The sequence below is a fragment of the Corylus avellana genome, chromosome 8 (genome assembly GCF_965113065.1).
Source record: "Corylus avellana chromosome 8, dhCorAvel1.hap1.2, whole genome shotgun sequence".
Lineage (NCBI taxonomy): Eukaryota > Viridiplantae > Streptophyta > Magnoliopsida > Fagales > Betulaceae > Corylus > Corylus avellana.
Window position 1 is genome coordinate 19,155,345 of NC_142497.1, and position 18,867 is coordinate 19,174,211.

The 18,867-nt window shown below is 35.3% G+C and overlaps 2 protein-coding genes across 5 annotated transcripts; one reads left to right on the top strand and one right to left on the bottom strand.

Moving 5' to 3' along the window:
• The first annotated feature begins 5,150 nt into the window (after nucleotides 1-5,150).
• LOC132163570 (DNA-binding protein) lies at nucleotides 5,151-9,318 on the top strand. Of its 3 annotated transcripts, none has more exons than XM_059573899.2 (6): nucleotides 5,151-5,361; nucleotides 5,569-5,699; nucleotides 7,447-8,523; nucleotides 8,614-8,679; nucleotides 8,760-8,958; nucleotides 9,059-9,318. In XM_059573899.2, the coding sequence occupies exons 2-6, from the start codon at nucleotides 5,697-5,699 to the stop codon at nucleotides 9,121-9,123; spliced, it is 1,410 nt and encodes a 469-aa protein (XP_059429882.1). In that variant the 5' UTR covers nucleotides 5,151-5,361; nucleotides 5,569-5,696; the 3' UTR covers nucleotides 9,124-9,318. The 3 variants fall into 3 exon arrangements, with proteins under 3 accessions (XP_059429882.1, XP_059429881.1, XP_059429884.1); XM_059573898.2 differs by having other exon boundaries at nucleotides 5,151-5,298; XM_059573901.2 differs by having other exon boundaries at nucleotides 5,151-5,273.
• A 1,011-nt stretch (nucleotides 9,319-10,329) lies between these two features.
• LOC132163637 (Ras-related small GTP-binding family protein) lies at nucleotides 10,330-16,985 on the bottom strand. Of its 2 annotated transcripts, none has more exons than XM_059574006.2 (9): nucleotides 16,901-16,985; nucleotides 16,552-16,688; nucleotides 13,068-13,140; nucleotides 12,870-12,970; nucleotides 11,902-11,967; nucleotides 11,321-11,418; nucleotides 11,019-11,081; nucleotides 10,853-10,945; nucleotides 10,330-10,726 (listed from the first exon to the last, which is right to left on the bottom strand). In XM_059574006.2, the coding sequence occupies exons 2-9, from the start codon at nucleotides 16,622-16,624 to the stop codon at nucleotides 10,643-10,645; spliced, it is 651 nt and encodes a 216-aa protein (XP_059429989.1). In that variant the 5' UTR covers nucleotides 16,625-16,688; nucleotides 16,901-16,985; the 3' UTR covers nucleotides 10,330-10,642. The 2 variants fall into 2 exon arrangements, with proteins under 2 accessions (XP_059429989.1, XP_059429988.1); XM_059574005.2 differs by having other exon boundaries at nucleotides 16,781-16,931.
• Nucleotides 16,986-18,867: the final 1,882 nt, after the last annotated feature.

The window sequence follows — 18,867 nt, forward strand, 5'->3', positions numbered from 1 at the left end:
AATCGCTCGCTTTTTCACTCCTATTTGTCTTGGATAAATTAGGTCTCGTTTGGTTCGCGAAATGTCTAGTCCACTGAAAAATGATTAACTACTACCGGGAATAGAAAAGTGTGGAATAGATTAGCTATTCTTATTCCTTTGTTTAGTTGTAACATTGAAATAGATTAGCTAATCATATTCATTCGTTTGGTACAATACAATATGTTGGTGAATGGAATTATATTGTGATCAAATTTCCTAAAATACCCTTATAATATAAATACAATTTATATTATTAATGACTTTCATTCTTTTTTTAAAACAATAAAAAATAAAAAATAAATAAACAACTTTATTATAATTTTTTTTTCTTTTTTGTTTTTAATTATGTCAAGTATGTGGCCTTTTTTTTTTTTTTTTTTTTTTTTTGTAATTATGCTACAAAATTATTTATATAAAAATATATATATATAGTTGGAGAAAACATAATCAAACTCAATCTTGAAATCAAAAAAATATAGTTGGAGAATGTACAGAGAATCAAAAGAAATCAAAAAAACAGATTATATATTTTTTATTTTATAAAAACCTTGCAGATTATATTTCTCCGTCAAAGAAAAAAAAAATAAACTGAGAAAAAAAGAGATACGGAGAAACAGAATAAAAAAAAAATTAAAATTTTTTTAAAAAGGTACATAAATAAAAAAAAAAAACAGAGAAATGGAGAGGAGAAAATCAGAGAGAAACGACACAGAGAATCAAAAGAAATAAAAAAACAGAATTTTTTTTTTTTAAAAAAAAAGGGTACAGAAAAGGGAGACGGCATAGAGAAAAAAAAAAATTGTTTGCACTTGCAAAAAAATTATACCAGAAAAATCAGAGAGAAAGAGAAATATAGAAGAATCAGAGAGAGAATGAAATTTAATCCTACAAGTGGGGTTTTTTATGGCAATTTACACAATTAATTTAATCTCACATGAAAGAATTAGCTAAGCCACTCATTTTTTAGTGGCTTAGTTAACTCTGTGTGTATGAGATTAGTAGTCCTATGAGAATAGACTATTCCCAAGAATAGAGTGTTACCAAACAAAGGACTAGCTATACCTAGTATTAGCTAGTCCAATCCAAGGATCTATTTCACAAACCAAACGGGGCCTAAGTCTTTCAAATTGAACAACCAATTATAAGAAATCTCAATCTAAGAAAGTCTTCCCAAATGCCATTCATTTAAAGTAGTGGCCAATTAAGAAATATTGTATATATAATTTATATACAAAGTAGTGAAACATGGATATCCATCTTAATTAGGTTATGTAGAAATAACAACATGCAGGCCTAGATTTAACTACAGTATTTTAAGCCAAACAACATCGTGTAGATAGATATTTTAATGTTAGGGGAGACGAAAATAAAAAAATAAAAAATAAAAATAAAAATTGCTTTGGTGTTTCTGAATTGTAGTTGTGGCTACTGGATTTAGGATCGTATATTAGCAATTAGACAATTATGGGAAAAATAAAATAAAGAATATGAGTGATGGATTTGGGTTTCTTTAATAGAAACCAAGATTCTGAGTTTTAGTAATCAAGACAAAATCATAGTTGAATTTTATTAAGAAATTATCAACTTGACTTGATATATAATATGAAGAAAATAAATAAAAGGGTATTTGTAAAATAAATTCCTAAATCAACACGCGGTGTGAAAACAAATAACGCCCTTAATGTTTTTTTTTTTCACTTTTAATTCCTTAAGTTCATGAAAATGTATTATAAACCTCTTCTGTTATATTTCCTCCCAATTTCGTAACGTCTGTCCATCTTAGGGCTGACAATTTTGGTACAACCCGACAACACGACACGAAATTATTGAGTTTGGGTTTATCCTAAACGGTTTTGGGTCATAAACGGAATGACCCATTTATTTTGCTCTTGACGAGTCATGTCACAGGTTACCTTTTGTATACTCTTAACGGGTTTGGTTGACTCGTTTATTTTGATAAATGGGTCAATTGACCTGTTTATGACCCATTTACTTTGATAAATTGGTCAATTGGTCATTTTTCCAAACAAAAAAAAAAAAGCTAAACGGGTTAAGCGGGTCTTGTCGAGTGACCCGCGAAATTATCATGTCGTGTTTGAATTTGGTGGGACCGACCCGTTAGCTAAATGGGTCATATTTGGGTTTACCCTAAACAGTCATGGGTCATTACGGGTCATAAATGGGTCGGCCCGCCGACCCGTTTTGCCACCTCTAGTCCATCTAACCCAAAACACACCGTTCTATATAGGCTTCTGGCGGTCCCCGAAGCTTCTAGGAGAAAAACTCTCATTCACGCCCTCCCTGGTTTCATGAAAACTGCTATTAACTTGCACAAAATTGTGCGTTTTTGGTTAGATGGACGGACGTTACGAAATTGGGATCAACTTAACGAGTTAAAAGTAGAAATTAAAAAGAAAAAAAAAAACATTGAAGGGTGTAATGCGTTGACTCATGAATTTATTTCACAAATACCCTAAATAAAACTCAAATTCAATTAGCTACTAGAAAATTTATGTGTCAAGGAAAGAGATGTACGTAATGAAACCACATTAATTAATTACTGCCATGTCAGCAACTACTACATACAGTAGTTGCATGGGACTAAAAACAACAAATTAACCTAACAAACATACACAAAATCACGTGATTAAAAGCCTATTAATTGGAAGGAAATAAAAATTACAAACAAACAGAGTGCTAATTAATCTCCAACACCAACACCCTCCAATCCATTGATCATGTGAAAAGAAAGCTTGCAAGTTTCAAGAACTGGGTCTGTGGGCCGGGTCGCATATCCATTCGCCTTGCTCCATATTCAGAATCTAAATTAAACCAAACAAAAATAAACAAGAACGGAATAATTAGAAATTTAACTTCAAAAATACAAGAAGATATTAATAATTAAAACTTAAAACTAAAAAAGAAAAGAAAAAAGAAGATATTAATAATAATAATAATAATAAAAGCTTACGTGATTTTAGTCATTGGATAAGTGAAGAATGAACCGGGTTGAAAATTCATACGCATGCGTTTTTGACCCCTAACCCCATCGTCGTCACAGCTGGGACGAGGGTTCCAGCTCCACGGCGAAAAGAAGGAGTTATCAACTTGCAAAAATGATGTGAGTTGCGGGTAATGATCAACTTCTCCATTAGCCTTCGACATAACGGAGTTGCCGTCGTCTTCAAGATCTTCTTCAATGTTATGATCAAGATCAACGCAAGAGGCGTCTTCTTCTTCTTCATTGTCGTCATCATGAACATCAAACCACGTTTCAGCCATTATCACTTCTTTCGATTCTTATTTTCTTACAACTTGGATTTGGTGATGTAAGATGTAACGCAAATGGAATAGAGACTGCGTTTTAGTTGGAAGTGAATTATTAGTTAAGTAGGATTATATACATATATATATATATATATATATATGATGTTGTTTTGTGTTTAAAATTTTAAATATATATAAAAATGTATAAAAATCTAGAAACAATATTGTATGTAGTATAATATTATTGTATTACTGTTGTTTTGGTTTTTTTTTTTTTAAAAAAAAAAAAAGCGGTTAGTGGATATTAAAGTTACTACTTGCTAACCGCCTAAAGTGGTTATTGGCTAAAACGGCTAACTGTAACCGCCTAGCCGCCTAAAGTGGTTATTGGCTAAAACGGCTAACTGTAACCGCCTAGCCGCCTAAAGTGGTTATTGGCTAAAACGGCTAACTGTAACCGCCTAGGCGGTTACAGTTAGCCGTTTTAGCCAATAACCACTTTTTCACACCTATAAATTTCCTTTTCACACGGGTCAAAACAATTTAATTTTCTCTAACTCGTCTCTAAAAATATGTGAAAAATATATTTTTTTTAATGAGAAAATATTGTTGCATGTCAATAATTTGCCTATATTTTTTTTCATATTTTCTTACATATTTAATAGATCAACTATGAAATTTGTGGGTCTACATAAGTTTACAAATCCAATAGTTGGTTTGTACGTAAGATGAGATGAGAAAAATATGAAGAAGAAAAAAAATGTATTGAAACCAATTATTTCTCATTTTTTATGAATTCCATTAAAAAATTATTCTAAACCAATTTAGAGGAAAATTATGTCCTTGTTATTTCTATGCCTAAGCCGGGTCCATGAATCATTAATCGACAGGCATAGCCTAGAAGACTGATCAATCCAAGTTGTGTGAGGGCAATGGGCATCAAGATGACGGATCCGGATCCCCTCCTATTAGTGAGAAAATTAGAGATTCTCAAATTATTCATTATAGCCGTCCATTTTCATCTAACAGCCCATACCACACCACGTGTCCCACTCAAATTTAAATAATAAAATATTAATTAACTTTTTAAAAGAAAATTAAAATTAAAATCAAATAATTAAAAAACTAGGGTGGCCGGCCACTCCAGCTAGTTCTGCCACCTCCAAGGGCTAGTTGGGGGTGGCCGAACCACCCCCCTAAGGCCAAACCCATAAAAAATATTTTTTGAGGTTGGTTCTAAGGGGTGACCGAACCACTCCCTCGGGCCATGAAGCCACCTCCAACCAGCCATTGGGGATGGCTTTCAACCACCTCCACCCCCAATTTTTTAATTATTTGATTTTAACTTTTTTTATTATTTTTATTTTTATTCTCTTTTTAAAAGTTAATTAATATTTTATTATTTAAATTTGAGTGAAATACGTAGTGTAATGTGGGCTGTTTGATGAAAATCAACAGCTAGGATGCACAATTGGAAGATCTCCGATTTATTTTCCAGGGAGGGGATCCTGATCCCAAGCTGACATGGAAGAACACGTGGCAAAGCTTTGAAAAATATGCAACGTGTCAAAAAAGGGTTGGTTCAACAGCACACAAGTAGTTTTTATTTGACTGTTACAGACATTATCCACCAGTTCCTCGCCACGTGTTGAGAGCCTCAACTCCACCTAACGACCACCCGTTTCGGATTCCCTTACCCTTACTCTGCCAGAAAGACGAAAAGGCGCCCAAATTCGAGTGCGCAATCTAGTCAACGGTTGGGAGTCATTTTTAATTCCACACGTGTACGACTGCGATGAGTGTAACCGTGACTTCTGATCATGCGGATTCATACAAATTTTATATTCCCCTCCGAGAAAAGATCGAGTGCTCCTCAGACACAATATCCATCTTCCTCTCTGTGACCCATTTTTCTTCTCTGAAAATTCGCCGCCAGTGCGGATTCGCCTGAAAATTCGTAGCCTCCGACCGGAGATAACCGTCTGGTCAGTTTCTCGGTCATCTTCGAAGGTACTGATCGTCAAATTCTCTATTTCTAGGGTTATGGCATTTCTGTTACTCGTACTTGTTGAGGTTGAAAATTCACGTCTAGTTTTTTGAATTGCATGCCTTTTTGCTTTTTCTTAGTGAAAACTGAAATTTTCTTTTAGTATCTGATTTTGAGAATGAATTATACGAGGTTTTTAATACAATGATCGTTTTTTATTTTTTTGGTGTTATTCTTTTGGGCTTTGCGTGGTTGGGATTTCCGTCCACTAAAGGGGTGAGTGTCTTTTGCAGATGATTGTTTGAATGAATAGTAGAGTCCGTACAAACTTCATCGAGAAGTAAAGAATATGTAGTGAAAGCGAAAGTGCAAGCACAATTTCACAAAGCATTCCTCTTCACTTGGAAGCAGACCAAGCAAAATGGTATCCTTCTTCATTCTTATGTTCGAACTTTTCCCAGTAGCCTTTTATGAAAAAAAAAAAAAAAAAAAAAAAAAAACTTGTGCTGTCGGAAATGTTAAATTGTGGTAGGGTTTTGGGTTTCTTCATATGTTAATTTGTATTTACTTGGACTTACATTATCGAATCCGTTTTTGTTGAATTTCTTGTTACGTGTGTTAAAGATCACACATTCTAAATCTTGTCAATTTTATGAGTGTATATGTTATATATATATTACTGCTTGGGTTTAATGTTTTTCCAAGTTAAAATTTATGTTCATGGTTGAAGTTAGAAAATTGATTGGAGACTTTTCTTTTGAAGGTTGTTTAAATTTTCTGTTGAAAATTGTCCATATGTTCTTGATTATTTCTATGTTGGAACTTTTCCCAGTTGCTCTCTTTTTTTGTTTTATTTTAATTGGGTGGTTGGAAATGGCGAATTGTAGTTGAAATTGCTATTTGGGTTTCTCATTACGTGTGTTAAAAGTTAGACAATTTTGTGAATACACACATACAAACGTATGCGCGTGTGCAAGTGTGTGTTATAATTTACCACTTGGATTGGATGAATTTTTGTTATGGTTGAGATTGGAAAATTGATTGCGTACTTTTCTTTTGAAGGTTGTTTAAATTTTTTAAATGAGCTATGGTTAAAACTTGAAACAGCATTGCACAATATATGGAATGCAGTGGTTCATGGACAGTGAGAGTGTGGCCTTCTAGGAGTGTTTCACCCTTTCATTTTTGGTTGCTAGATTGTTATTAGTTACGTCTTTGTCTAGGCACTCTCTCAACTTTGATTATCTTCTTGTTATTATTCTAGTTTACTTTAGTTTATGAGTACTAAGGCTTCGGAAAATGGTTTGCTTGGAGGCTAAAAAATGTATTCTTCTTTGATGGTTGGATCAGATTTTGGCAAGTGTATAAAAGACGTAAGAACATATTTGTTTGGGAGGGGAACTTTTTTCAGTGTATACACAGGGTGAACTTTTTGGATGAAAGTAGCATTGCTCTGAACTTCAGTTTGCACTAAGCTTTTGTTTTACTTGTGTTTCTCTATTTTTTTAATAAATAATAATATCTTATCAAATAAAAAGAAAATGTAGTTGAGAAGAGATATGCAAAGAAAAAGCATGGTTGTGCCGATATATTGCTCTTTCATGACGTTGGAGTACTGTATACAATGTGAAATGTTGGTGTATTATGAGAGGGTGTTGCTTAGGAGGCTATCACATATCTTCTTGTTTATCAGCTTATGTTTCTATAAAAGTAGATATTTGTCATGTTATGTGGTACTTATTCTTCAGGGAGAGCTCAAGATGTAATTTTTGGGGCTTTTGTATTTGATGTACTGTGGAATAAAATGACTGTTCTTCCAATTCTTTATTGAGAAAACATGAGGTGTTGGATGCGTTTTTTTCTTTGTATTTTTTGAATTAAAGACTACGCAAATATCACCTTTAACATCTTTTGTTGGAGTAAAGGTATTATGTGGTTTCTTTTTTGTTGTCATTTATCTAAGACAATGAAAATATTAACATTTCAATTTTAAGAAGGCAAGTATAATTATATTATAATCATTTGGGAAAGGAAATATATATGTTTGTGTGTGTGCGCGCGTGTGTGTTAGGGAGTTAAGTTCTGGGAAAAATGAAACTTGTGAATGAAGAGTGTGCGTGTTTTTGTATTAGAGTCAACTGTTGAATAATTGATTCTGCCAATCTTTCCAGAACAAGGGTTTTTGGATGGCGAAGGGTGTTGGACACGTAAATGATGGAGACTCAACATTTGATAATACTTCAAGAATTGAATCGAAGCGATCTCACCAATGGTTTGTTGATGCTGGTGAAACAGAGCTGTTCCCTAACAAGAAGCAGGTAGTGCAAGCTTCAAACAGCAAATCAAGTTCAGGAGTGTCAAATGCAAGTATTCCTTCTTGGGAGAATGCTTCCGGTTTTCATTCAATGCCAGGCCAGTTCATCAACCGCTTATTTGGATCTGAAACAGCAAGCCCTGTCAACTTTGTTGAAAGGAATATGTCTCCTGTTGGAACAGAGAATTTGAATGTGAGAAGAAAGGGTATGGATGACCAATTTGGAGAAGATGCATCCATTGGTTTGTCCATATCTCCTCATGCTATGGAAGATCCTGAAACGTGTCTCACCTATGGTGGAATAAGAAAAGTTAAAGTCAATGAAGTCAAGGATTATGACAATGGTATACATATTCCAAAGGGACATAGTTCTACTGGGGAACATATCAACCACTTGTCTTCAGGACAAGCCTATAACAGAGAAAGTGAGGCTGATTTTACATCAATAGGTCAGTCCTATAACCAGGATGACAGTGTTACTTTAATGGGCCACACCTACAACAGGGGAGATGCCAATATAAGATCAACAGGTCCCACCTATGGCAGTGGAGATGGCAATTCAATATCAATGGGTGGTGACACCTACAGTAAGGGGGAAGGTAATGTAATTTCTTTTGGTGGGTTTCCTGATGAACAAGATATTATCCCTGTGGGCAGGCCCGTAAGTGGCGGCTACGATCTATTATACAATCCGTCTTCAGAACAAACATCAGACACTGCCTGCGAGAAAGAGTCAGACGCATCAAATGCCAATGCAGTTCTTTGTGCCACTCAGGTAGCTAAATCAAGGCCTGAATCTGTTTCCAAGAATAAGTCGGAATTTAAAACATCAAGGAAAGAAGCTCCAAACAGCTTCCCCTCCAATGTTAGAAGCTTGATATCAACCGGCATGCTTGATGGGGTTCCTGTAAAGTATGTTTCCTTGGCACGGGAGGTAAATTCCAGCTTTTTCTTGTACGTTTCTTCAGACTTCAGTAGCCATTGCACTTGAATGACTGGTAATTATATTTCTGCATTTAACAAGGAGCTTCGTGGAATTATAAAAGGTTCTGGCTATCTTTGTGGGTGTCAGTCATGTAATTATTCCAAGGTAAGTCATCTATGGTTTCTAACTTTGTGCCGTAAAATATCGATAGAGCTAACTGATGAATCTTATCTGTTCTGTTTAAGGCGCTGAATGCTTATGAATTTGAGCGCCATGCTGGTTGTAAAACAAAACATCCGAACAATCACATATATTTTGAGAATGGAAAGACTATCTATCAGATTGTACAAGAGTTAAGAAGCACGCCCGAGAGTTTATTGTTCGATGCAATTCAAACTGTTTTTGGTGCACCAATTAATCAGAAATCCTTTCGCATTTGGAAAGGTAAAAAATTTGTCCATTACAACAATTTTTTTTTGGCTCTTTTTTTCCCCCTACTTAATTTCTGTAAGTGTTGATTATTTTTGTTTCTTATTTTTTTCAGAATCATTTCAAGCGGCAACTCGCGAGCTTCAGCGTATATATGGAAAGGAAGAACTGAATCTATAGGTGCTAGGTGAGCCTTAATCAGATTGTAAGATAGCCTCGACAAGTATTATGTGCACAGAAACTAGTACTACTGCTTTTGTAAATTATGTATTCTGTTTCTTGTACGGAATAACGGATAGTTTTTGTTATTTAGGTGCACAATTATATGTGTAAATTTGAAACTGTGCTCATCCATTAAGATCAGCATCTTTCCAATGGTAGTGTTATTATGTTGTGGGAAGCTGGTGCCTTCAATCACCTCATTAAGGAAACTGTTTCCAGTTGTGCAGGTGGCGGGTAAACCTCTTCAGTAGTAAAATTTCCAGCTCATCATGTTTAGTTTCGTTAGAGGAAGGTTAAATTGTTTGCTTTGCTTTTTTCTAGCTTTATGAGAAACATAAAATCAGTCTCAATCTCATGTTGGTGATGAATTAGGATACACTTCCTTGATGCTCTACCTGATGGTGGATCATGTTTTCTAGATGCTCCTATACCAACACATTTAAAACTCCAACAAGGGTGTCTTTAGGGATGGAAGGAATTACAAAAACTGCATATTTTCCATAGGTGAACCCTCAGGCACCATTCGTGTGTTGGGTTCAAGTCGTATCCAGACAAGACATGAGTATAAGGCTATATAAACCAACTTTAATCCTACCCATTTATTTAAACTAGTCCGACCTCTCAATTTTATTATGCTAATTATGTTGGGTTCGTATAGGGTGTGTAGATCGTTTCAAAAGTTGTGAACTCCAAATGTTACGTGTTAGTCAAAGCATAGATATAAAATTATATAAATCAACTATAACTTAACTTATTTAATTAAATAGGTCACATTTCTTAATCTTAACACTCTAATCTCGCGTTAAGTTAGTATCGAGTTTGCAAGTTATGACAATAAATTGTCAACCCTAGTTGCTGCACCACTGTATTGGAAATGATCTAAAATGGTTGAATAATACTAGTACTAAAATTGATATACAACTCTATAATTTGTTAACCTGTGTTAAAATATAATTAGAATTATGTCAGCCAAAAAAAAAAAAAATAATATTAATGATAAGTTATAAAAAAGTTGAATCTCTTAACATTTTTCAAGGGATTATATGTGGCACATACTAATATTATTACAAAGCTACTTTTTTTTTATTATTATTATTTTTATTTTCCAATTATGGTCGTCTTTCAAGAAAGGAACTCGATTTTCAAGGGGCAAATTTACTCATCTAAAAAAAACACCCATCTGTCTACATTACAAACTACATTTACTTTAAACTGTTCATGTCCCAATCAAAAGAAAGAAACGGGCGAGAAAACAAATAAATGTGTTGTTTGCCACAAGATACACATCCAACGTTAGCCACAAAAATAAAACTCAAATAATAAGAAACTACCTTTCACACACTAAACAAGTTTGAAAAGAATGAGTCAGAAAAATTACAAGCACCCATCACATTGTTATCACAATTAGTTTTTGTTTCCCCTTTTTCCCTTTCCAGAAAAGTGTCACCTCCATTATGTGTGCTCAAATAACTAGTTCTTAAGAGCCACAGCAAGCCGACTTTTGGGCAGCTTGGCCAGCTCCAGCTCCTTGATCTGCTTGATTGATCTTGATGGTTGTAGGCTGCAATGACAGAAAGATATTAACATTTTCAAAAATTGATACCTGATACCATAGTGTGATCTGTAATAATATAATCGCCCTACTCTTTCTTCATTTGTGTTCAAGATAAGGCAGGAATTTATTTACCTCAGCCCTAGAGTCGGTGTCTGCAAGCCTCTGCTTTATATCCCTTGCTATCGAAAAGAAAACTTGCTCCACATTTAGATTTGTCTTTGCACTCTGCAATGGAGAATAGATTTCAGTACCTGCTATACTGATTCGCCACCTTCTATAATCACTAAGCATTACTTACAGTTTCAAAGAATTTGATACCATACTCATCAGCAAGTGCTTGGCCCTTGGAGGTAGGCACAGCCTAACAAAAAATGAATATTAAGAAGAAAAAAAAGATGATTAGGTCAGGTGCAAACACTGATCGACAACTGCATGTGTGTGTGTGTGTGTGTGTGTGAGAGAGAGAGAGAGAGAGAGAGGAACAAGGAAGGAACTGGAAGAATAATTAATTCCAGATATTAATCAAAGTAAGTTTTTTCTCTTTTCAGCCTACAGCAAAATAGGTTTCATGCGATAGGAATCATGCATAAAGGAACATACCCTCTTGCTTTCATCCATGTCTGCTTTATTGCCAACCAGTATCTTGTTAACATTATCTGAAGCATGTTGTTCAATGTTGCGAATCCAATTTCTAATGTCTGAAAAAAGTGAGAAGCCAGATCTATGAGAAAGCAGAAGAAATCCATAAATTAAGTTATGTCAAATCAGTGCAGATTCTCAACCATCCACCTCAGTGGGACTAGATAATGTACATCAAAAAGGCATCTCCAATAATCCAAATCTTTAACCAACGTGGGTGTGCATGAGAGAGAGAGAGAGAGAGAGAGTGGCAAATGACGTAGACGTTGCACCATAATTTTAAGTGTGACTAGGATTTTGGTTCAACTTTCAAGAATTACGAGTCAATTAGTAAGTCTACTCATTTTGAGATACAAGGGTTTGGAAGGATAAATATGTTATGTTCTAGCAGAGCCTCATTATACATTCTTTAATAAAATAGACTTTGTTTCATTGTTTTGTCTTCTTCCGGTGGATTTCAAGGAATTCAACAAAGAAGACTTCATCTCTTCCTCTTCCTTCTACAACGTCATTATGAGAGATAGAAAGGGAAAAAAACATACTGTTGAAAGATGATTCATCAGTCACATCATAGACCAGCAAAATGCCCATCGCTCCACGATAGTAAGCTGGAAATGAAAAAGAAAAATAATAATAAAAAAAAAATGAATAACTAGGGAAATAATCTGCAAAAGTAATCTAATACAAGTAATTTTCGGCAGTACAAAACAAAGTATGAGAAAACAGCAATACAAGAATTTACCATCTGACCTCCTAGTGTAAGTGTCAAAACGATTGTGTTAATGCTTCTAAAAGACCAACCTAAATCATTGGATGATTCTAGAAATTTCATCTACCATACATCAAGTAAATGGGTCTACTTGGTGGAGGCCACCGGAAACCCTTAGAAGGTTCCATGGGGGTATATGGTAAATATACAATTAGGAATTCTGAAAATAAAAAGGCATAAAATAAGGGGATAACTCTAGCAATTTGTTTGGTACATCTCCTCAGAGCTGCAGACAAGACAAGAGACGATCTATCTGCCTCAACTTGGGTTGGACAACAAGATGTTAGAGCTCGGTCCCAGCTTGAATTGAACAACACAGTATCAACTCGAGCTCAGTTCACAAGCTTAAAAGCAACTACTAAATTAATGGGCCACTCTGGGAGTCATTCAACAATTTTATTCTATTATGATAACCATAGGTACAGACATGCCATGCGGTGGACCCAAGTTTACAGCTAACATGTTACAGAGAGCAACATCTCTTTTGTGTTTATTTTAAATATGAGACATGGGTACCAATCTTTTGATTACATTTAGTCATATATTAAAACCGACGTGTTAAAATTAATCGCATCACCAGAGTCACACTTTAGAAGACACAGTATTTAAGAGCAACTGTCTTCACCTGTATGCTGTTTCTTACCAGGCTATGTAGCCTGTTCACAAGTGACCAGATCCACCATACTATCTATATTTCTGCAATATAAAAATGCCTACATCTACAAAGATCAAAAAAGATACCAGTTGTGATTGTTCGGAACCGCTCCTGACCAGCTGTGTCCCAAATTTGTAGCTTGATCCGTTTTCCATCAAGCTCAATCGTTCTTATCTTAAAATCAATGCTGCAAAGAGAAGAATAACATAGTGAGAGTGGTGAAATTTTTCAAGAACCCAACACTAAATACAGCAGTTCAACTCCAATGTTCAAAGAATGCACACCCAATGGTGGTGATAAAACTTGTGGTGAAGGAACCATCTGAGAAGCGTAAAAGAAGGCAACTCTTACCCACACCTGCAAAAGTAAATAACAAGAATCATCAAACCCCCTTGGTCAAATCTTTACGTGCATGCATTACTAGTCCACAAATTATTTTAATGAGATTATCATTTTCATTGCACAAAATAGATTTTCTAGTTATGGGTAGGGTTAATTGAAAATACTAAAAAATTGCTGATATGCTTTCCAGAAGTACACGAAAAAACAAATTGAGATATCGCCCAGTACTGAGTGTAGCCCAATGAGAATATCAGTATAGCATGAAGCAAGTTACCATACCAATTAACAAATCATCAGATCTCCAGCTTCAACTCAACTAGATAGCATAACCATCTCCATAAAAATGTAAAGTTTCCATATGCTATAAGCTCACAATTTTGCGATCCTTGTTACTACTAATATTTGTATTATAATGATAAAAATTGCTAACTACCCTCAGAAGGGCAATGACCTAAGTAGAAAAGTTCTATTTTTAGTATGCTTAATAAAAGATCAAAGTTTTTAGTATACACAAGAATAAAAGTTTCAATGGAAAGTTATTTCAAACGCAGGAAAAACTCAGCAGCATAACCCACTTCAGAATTCTCTCTCAGCTAGTAGTTAGATCACTACTTTAAAAGCACTTAATTTGCCCAAATATCATGAAGAAATTTGACTTCACGCTAAAGCTTTCTATTGACTCTCTCTCACACACACACTGACACACACACAGCAGAGAAGAGAAGAGGACAAAAACAAAACGACCACCACCAACAACAACAAAAAAGAGACCTAAGGATATACCAAAGGCCAGAAGGGGACTTTAAAAATTCTGGTGACTGATCACAAGTAGGTGGGGGCAAGGCTTTGTTAATTTAAGTTCACATGAAAGGTACACAATAAATTGAAAAACAACAACAACAAAAATATTGTTGAATTAGTACATTCTCGTGAAGCCACTGATTCCCAAATATATGACTCGCATAACATTAAAGTTATCTAGCACCAGAGCCAATATAAGCCTCAGGGACCTCATATAAATATTTAATTAAAACTTGATGCTTAATGTAATATAGATCAACATAGCAACACAGCAGATAGCTCCAAATCGCTACACTAGATCAACAGAATGTTGATTCCATTGCAATATTTATATGCAACAGTCAGGAAACCAGCAAACACTTAGATGAATAAATAAACAAATAAATTTTAGTTTTACAACCTTAATCCAATGACTAATCCATTCAAAATCAGGTCCTAGCACAAAGGAGATAGAACTAATGAACAGAAACATGATCAATATATTATATTGTGGTGAACAATACCATTTACAACTTTGGCTACTGTATTTTTAAATTTTTCCTCTTAGTCAGGTCAGTTAAGAGCCAACCCACATCCTGTGATTTTATGATAAAGAAAAAAGTGTTTTTTTTTTTTTTTTTTTGGGTGTGTGTGTTGGGGGGGGGGGGGGGGGGGGGGGGGGGGGGGGGGGTATCCAAATTTTGACCCTTTATTGTATATCCATTAAAAAATAACAAAATAAGAATAGTAAGTTCCAAATTTAAATATCTCCCTCTCTCTACCTATCTAGCCCGTCTATATATAGCTACAAGGCTTTTGAGTTGTAAGAAACTGCATCAATTCTCCGCTAAACCCACCATCCACTCCTCAAGGCATAACCCACCAGCATCCTCCATCACCTTCTTTAATCTTCTGCCAACAGCTCAAGCTAGGAATGATGCTAACTCACCCACTCCACCCACGGTTTTAGAAGCAAGTTGATCTTTCTCTCTCTTTCACTTGCCCCATCTTCTATTGACCCTTTCTTCTAAATCTTGATTTTGGGATTGTGATAATGAGTGTGTGTTAATATTTGGGTTAGATTTGGAGGTTGGATTGTGGAGGATGGATTTGAAGTTAGATCATGGGTTCCAATACCCATGACCGAATGGTGCTTTGGTGAAATTTTTGTGCGGTAATGTTTGAGATTGAGTTCATGTGGAAGTGGTATGAGTAGGTGTAATTGGTAGTTTGGAGAAGTTGCTTCGATGTTGTGGGAGGGGGATGAGATAATAAAATGGAATCGGAGAGAACTTACAAAAGGGATAATGCACGGGCATGGAAGTGAGCTCCAAGGCCTAAACTATCAAATGGGTACAGGCTCAATACTTTGCATCTCCTTACGTTCCACTGAATCCACTTGATTGAAGTTATGTGAGAGGGCTGTTTTAGAATTGTTTGAAGTTGAAAAGGGTGATTTCTGTTAGATGGACTTGGCGTGTGAGTTGCGGCGCATGAGGGAGGTAGTAGTGCGACTAACTGAGGTCAGGAGGTATCCCACTAGGGAACAGTGGAAGTGGGGAGAGAGGTAGAGAGATTAATTTTTGATTTTTATGTGTATTTTCTCCCATTGGGGCCAATTACTTGTTCAAAAAATAAAAAAAATTGGGCATATGCGACATCATTTAACAAATTTCTCTGTTCTTTTTTTTTTTTTTTTTTCTTTTCTTTTCCCTTTTTTTTTTTTTTTTTTTTTTTTTCATTTAGTGATCTAATAATGGATTTAGATGGAAAGGTAACATTGACAACAAATCAAAACTTCAAGGACTTAAATTGACCAAATTCTGACTTACGTGACAAAATGCACACACTTCTCATCTCACTCCTTACCCCCACTCAACAAGCAACAAAAAAGCAATCATCTTAAACATATATGAACGAAGAAAGAATAAAAAAAAAAAATAGTAAGAATCTTAATACTAACACATCATTTATGCATAATTGGAGTAAAAAAAACATAAAACAGTCAGAATATTATAGACCCAGTCACTGCCAAAACATATCAAGCAAGATTACACATAGTAACAACATGGAAAAACACTACATGTCATATTTTTGAAGCCTGAACACTTCAGAAGTTCAGGAAAAAAAAAAAAAAAAAACTATGGAGAGTTGAAGCATTTTGAAAACTAATATGATCATTTGGAGAGTTCAACTTCACATCAAATTAATCCATCAAAACTTAGATACACAACCGCGCAGCCATTTCTCAAAATGAAACAAAGTTGAGAATCCAATGTAGCAATTCCTACATATAAATTCACGGGATTCGTTTTCGAATTGATACTTCCAACCCCTAATAGCTCAAAAATCAGGTCAGAGCACGTTTAACCCTCAATCAAACTAGATCCACACAAATACTAAATCACAATGCCTAGAAAACCCAAACAAAACCAAAACTCTCAAATTCCAAAATCAACAAGTCATATACGGAGCAAATCAAACCAAACCAAACCACAGGCAACCTACAATGCAGAAAAAAATAAAAAATAAAAAATTATCTTCCCGAGCCCAGCAACCCTCCCTAGGTTCTACACACGTAATGATCCGCTTGGTTCACGGGAAAATGAGAGAGAAAATAAAGGAAAAATGCTCTAGAAACTGTACCGCTGTCGCCGATCAGTAGGAGCTTTATGAGGTAATCGTAATCGGCCCGAGCCCTTGCCGGTGGAGCAGCCATAGGAATATCAATTAAAACTTAAGTTTAACAAATCAAAAACCTCCCCCACAAATAATTAACCTCTCTGCAAGCAAAGAGCAAAAATTTAAAAAATCAAATAAAATAAAAAATGCAATGAGAAATTGAAGAAAGAACAAAATTAGCAAGAACAAATACCAGATCGGAAAGTTAGAGAGCGAGAGAGAGAGGAAGTGGGAGAGAGAGGTATCCGAGAGGTCAGAAGTGAAACTGCAGAGATTTTGAGAGAGAGAGAGAGTGGTTTTTGGTTATTTTTACCTTCAAAGCTCCTCCGACTTTGGTGGGTGCGTCGCTAATATGCGCACTCTTCCTCGCCTTTTCACCTTTTCGCCGCGTGCGCTATCCCCTCCCCTGCGCACGTTAGCCCCCACCAATCACAGACTTGGGGAGTTTTCTCATTTTCCCAAGTGTCATTTTCTGAATGGTAGCCTTAGATATATTGCAGATGATCATGACTGTAGGAGATTGTGAAGCTGGGTGTAATGTATGTATGAGCTGGCATCCTAATCATCACCAAATAGATCCCTCTTTGTCAAAGCGTGAAGTTACAACTGTCAGATGGGGTATGGGAAGCAAACGAAAAACACACCCAATGTATGCTGGCTGCATGCAATCAGAGCCGCCCAAACCAATTATCATCACCGGAAATCGGTTTTTTAATAGAGCACATTTTCAGTGTATAACATGCATAGCCTAATATGTGTGTTAATCAATTATTATGTTTGAAACCAAAGATTAAGATATGATCGCAGGGTTATGAATGCAGGTGGGCCCACATCATGGAGATGAGAAGAGATTGTTTCAAAGACTGGGACAACTTTGACCAGGTTGGCCAACGGGTCATATTGAATATAAATGTTTTTTCTGACAAAGCTAAGACGTGGTCTGAGCTACCGAGTCCCTTGCAACCGATTTATTTTTCTTTTTTTGATAACGAACTCAAATTAATATTGGGAGTTTTATTTCATAATTTAGATTAACTCTAGCATATCTTCAACGTAGAGCGAAAATCACACAAAACGGTATGAAACAGAGTTCAACTAAGGTAGGCTCATCTTTTCCCTCTACGCTTGTCCCATTTGACCAATTGCAGTCGTCCGCCTCACTATCATCGGACAAGACTTAATCATCAGGATTCATCATCAAGAAGACAAGTACTTGTGTCATGTGTTCAAGGGTTATCACGATCAATGATGTTCTTGTCTCAGTAGATCAAGTGACGGCAACTGATGAGACATCTTACATTACTGTATCATAGTGTTATATCGGACTACCAATGTTTGAAAGAAATGACAACATGTGAGCACCACCATCGCACAATAAAGCCACTTGTTGGGGACCCAGAAGGTTATTGATCAAATCCGAGGTCACACTTGCACAATAGACAATTGAACGATCATCATTGCCAATGAATTTATTGATTTGTTGGTGAGGAAGAGGAGACGAAAAATGGCTTACGAAAATAAATAAAAAGGGTAATCCATTTTACGCCGATGAACGTTGTTGAAATCACTTATTGATAAATGCTAATTGCTTTAGTACCAAGACTTTTCCACTTAAAAACGCAACCCCTAAAAGAGATTCTAAACTTAAGATGCCAACACCCAATATACCAATATCAATATTGGACTCCAACACTTTGGATTGAGAAGATAATCTTTATTTTTTTTTTTATATATATATCTCTTCCTTTTTTGGAGCCCCTTTGTAATATAAAATTACCTAATCATCCCATATTAGGCAGGGAGAAACATAATAGATTAAATTACGTTATAAGTTTTAAAATCATTTCAGAAATATGGTTTTGCAACTTGCATAAATAACGTCAATCACCTCAAAAAGTTTAGTACAAAGTGTGCAAACTTTATAACAAAACATGCTAGGGAATATAACAAAACAAATCAATAATTTTCGAAATTTAAAATACCTATACAAACAATCCCATGAATTCTATTATATTATTAACAAAATATAATTATTAGCAGCCAGATCTTTCCCTACTTGCTCGTCTCTTAAGAGGTGGTCATCAATGGGCACAGGGACGAAACTAGCATTAAGTGTTTAGATGATAAAATTAAAAAATAAAAATTGAGGGGGTGGGGAGAGTAAAATTCTTTTTTTTTTTTTAAATAAAAAAAATATAAGAGTATTTTAAAAAAAAAAAAAAAAAATAGAAAAAACTAGCCCCTCAAGACACCATTTGGTTCCGCCCCTTAATGGGCATG

Excerpts from the sequence above, each read along its gene's own strand:
- LOC132163570 (XM_059573899.2), top strand. Across the intron at positions 8,524-8,613 it reads ATGTTTCCTTGGCACGGGAG|GAGCTTCGTGGAATTATAAA; the intron begins GTAAATTCCAGC and ends GCATTTAACAAG. Across the intron at positions 8,680-8,759 it reads AGTCATGTAATTATTCCAAG|GCGCTGAATGCTTATGAATT; the intron begins GTAAGTCATCTA and ends GTTCTGTTTAAG.
- LOC132163637 (XM_059574006.2), bottom strand. The coding sequence starts at position 16,624 with ATGGCTGCTCCACCGGCAAGGGCTCGGGCCGATTACGATTACCTCATA. Across the intron at positions 13,141-16,551 it reads CCTACTGATCGGCGACAGCG|GTGTGGGTAAGAGTTGCCTT; the intron begins GTACAGTTTCTA and ends TTACTTTTGCAG. Across the intron at positions 11,082-11,320 it reads ACATGGATGAAAGCAAGAGG|GCTGTGCCTACCTCCAAGGG; the intron begins GTATGTTCCTTT and ends ATTTTTTGTTAG.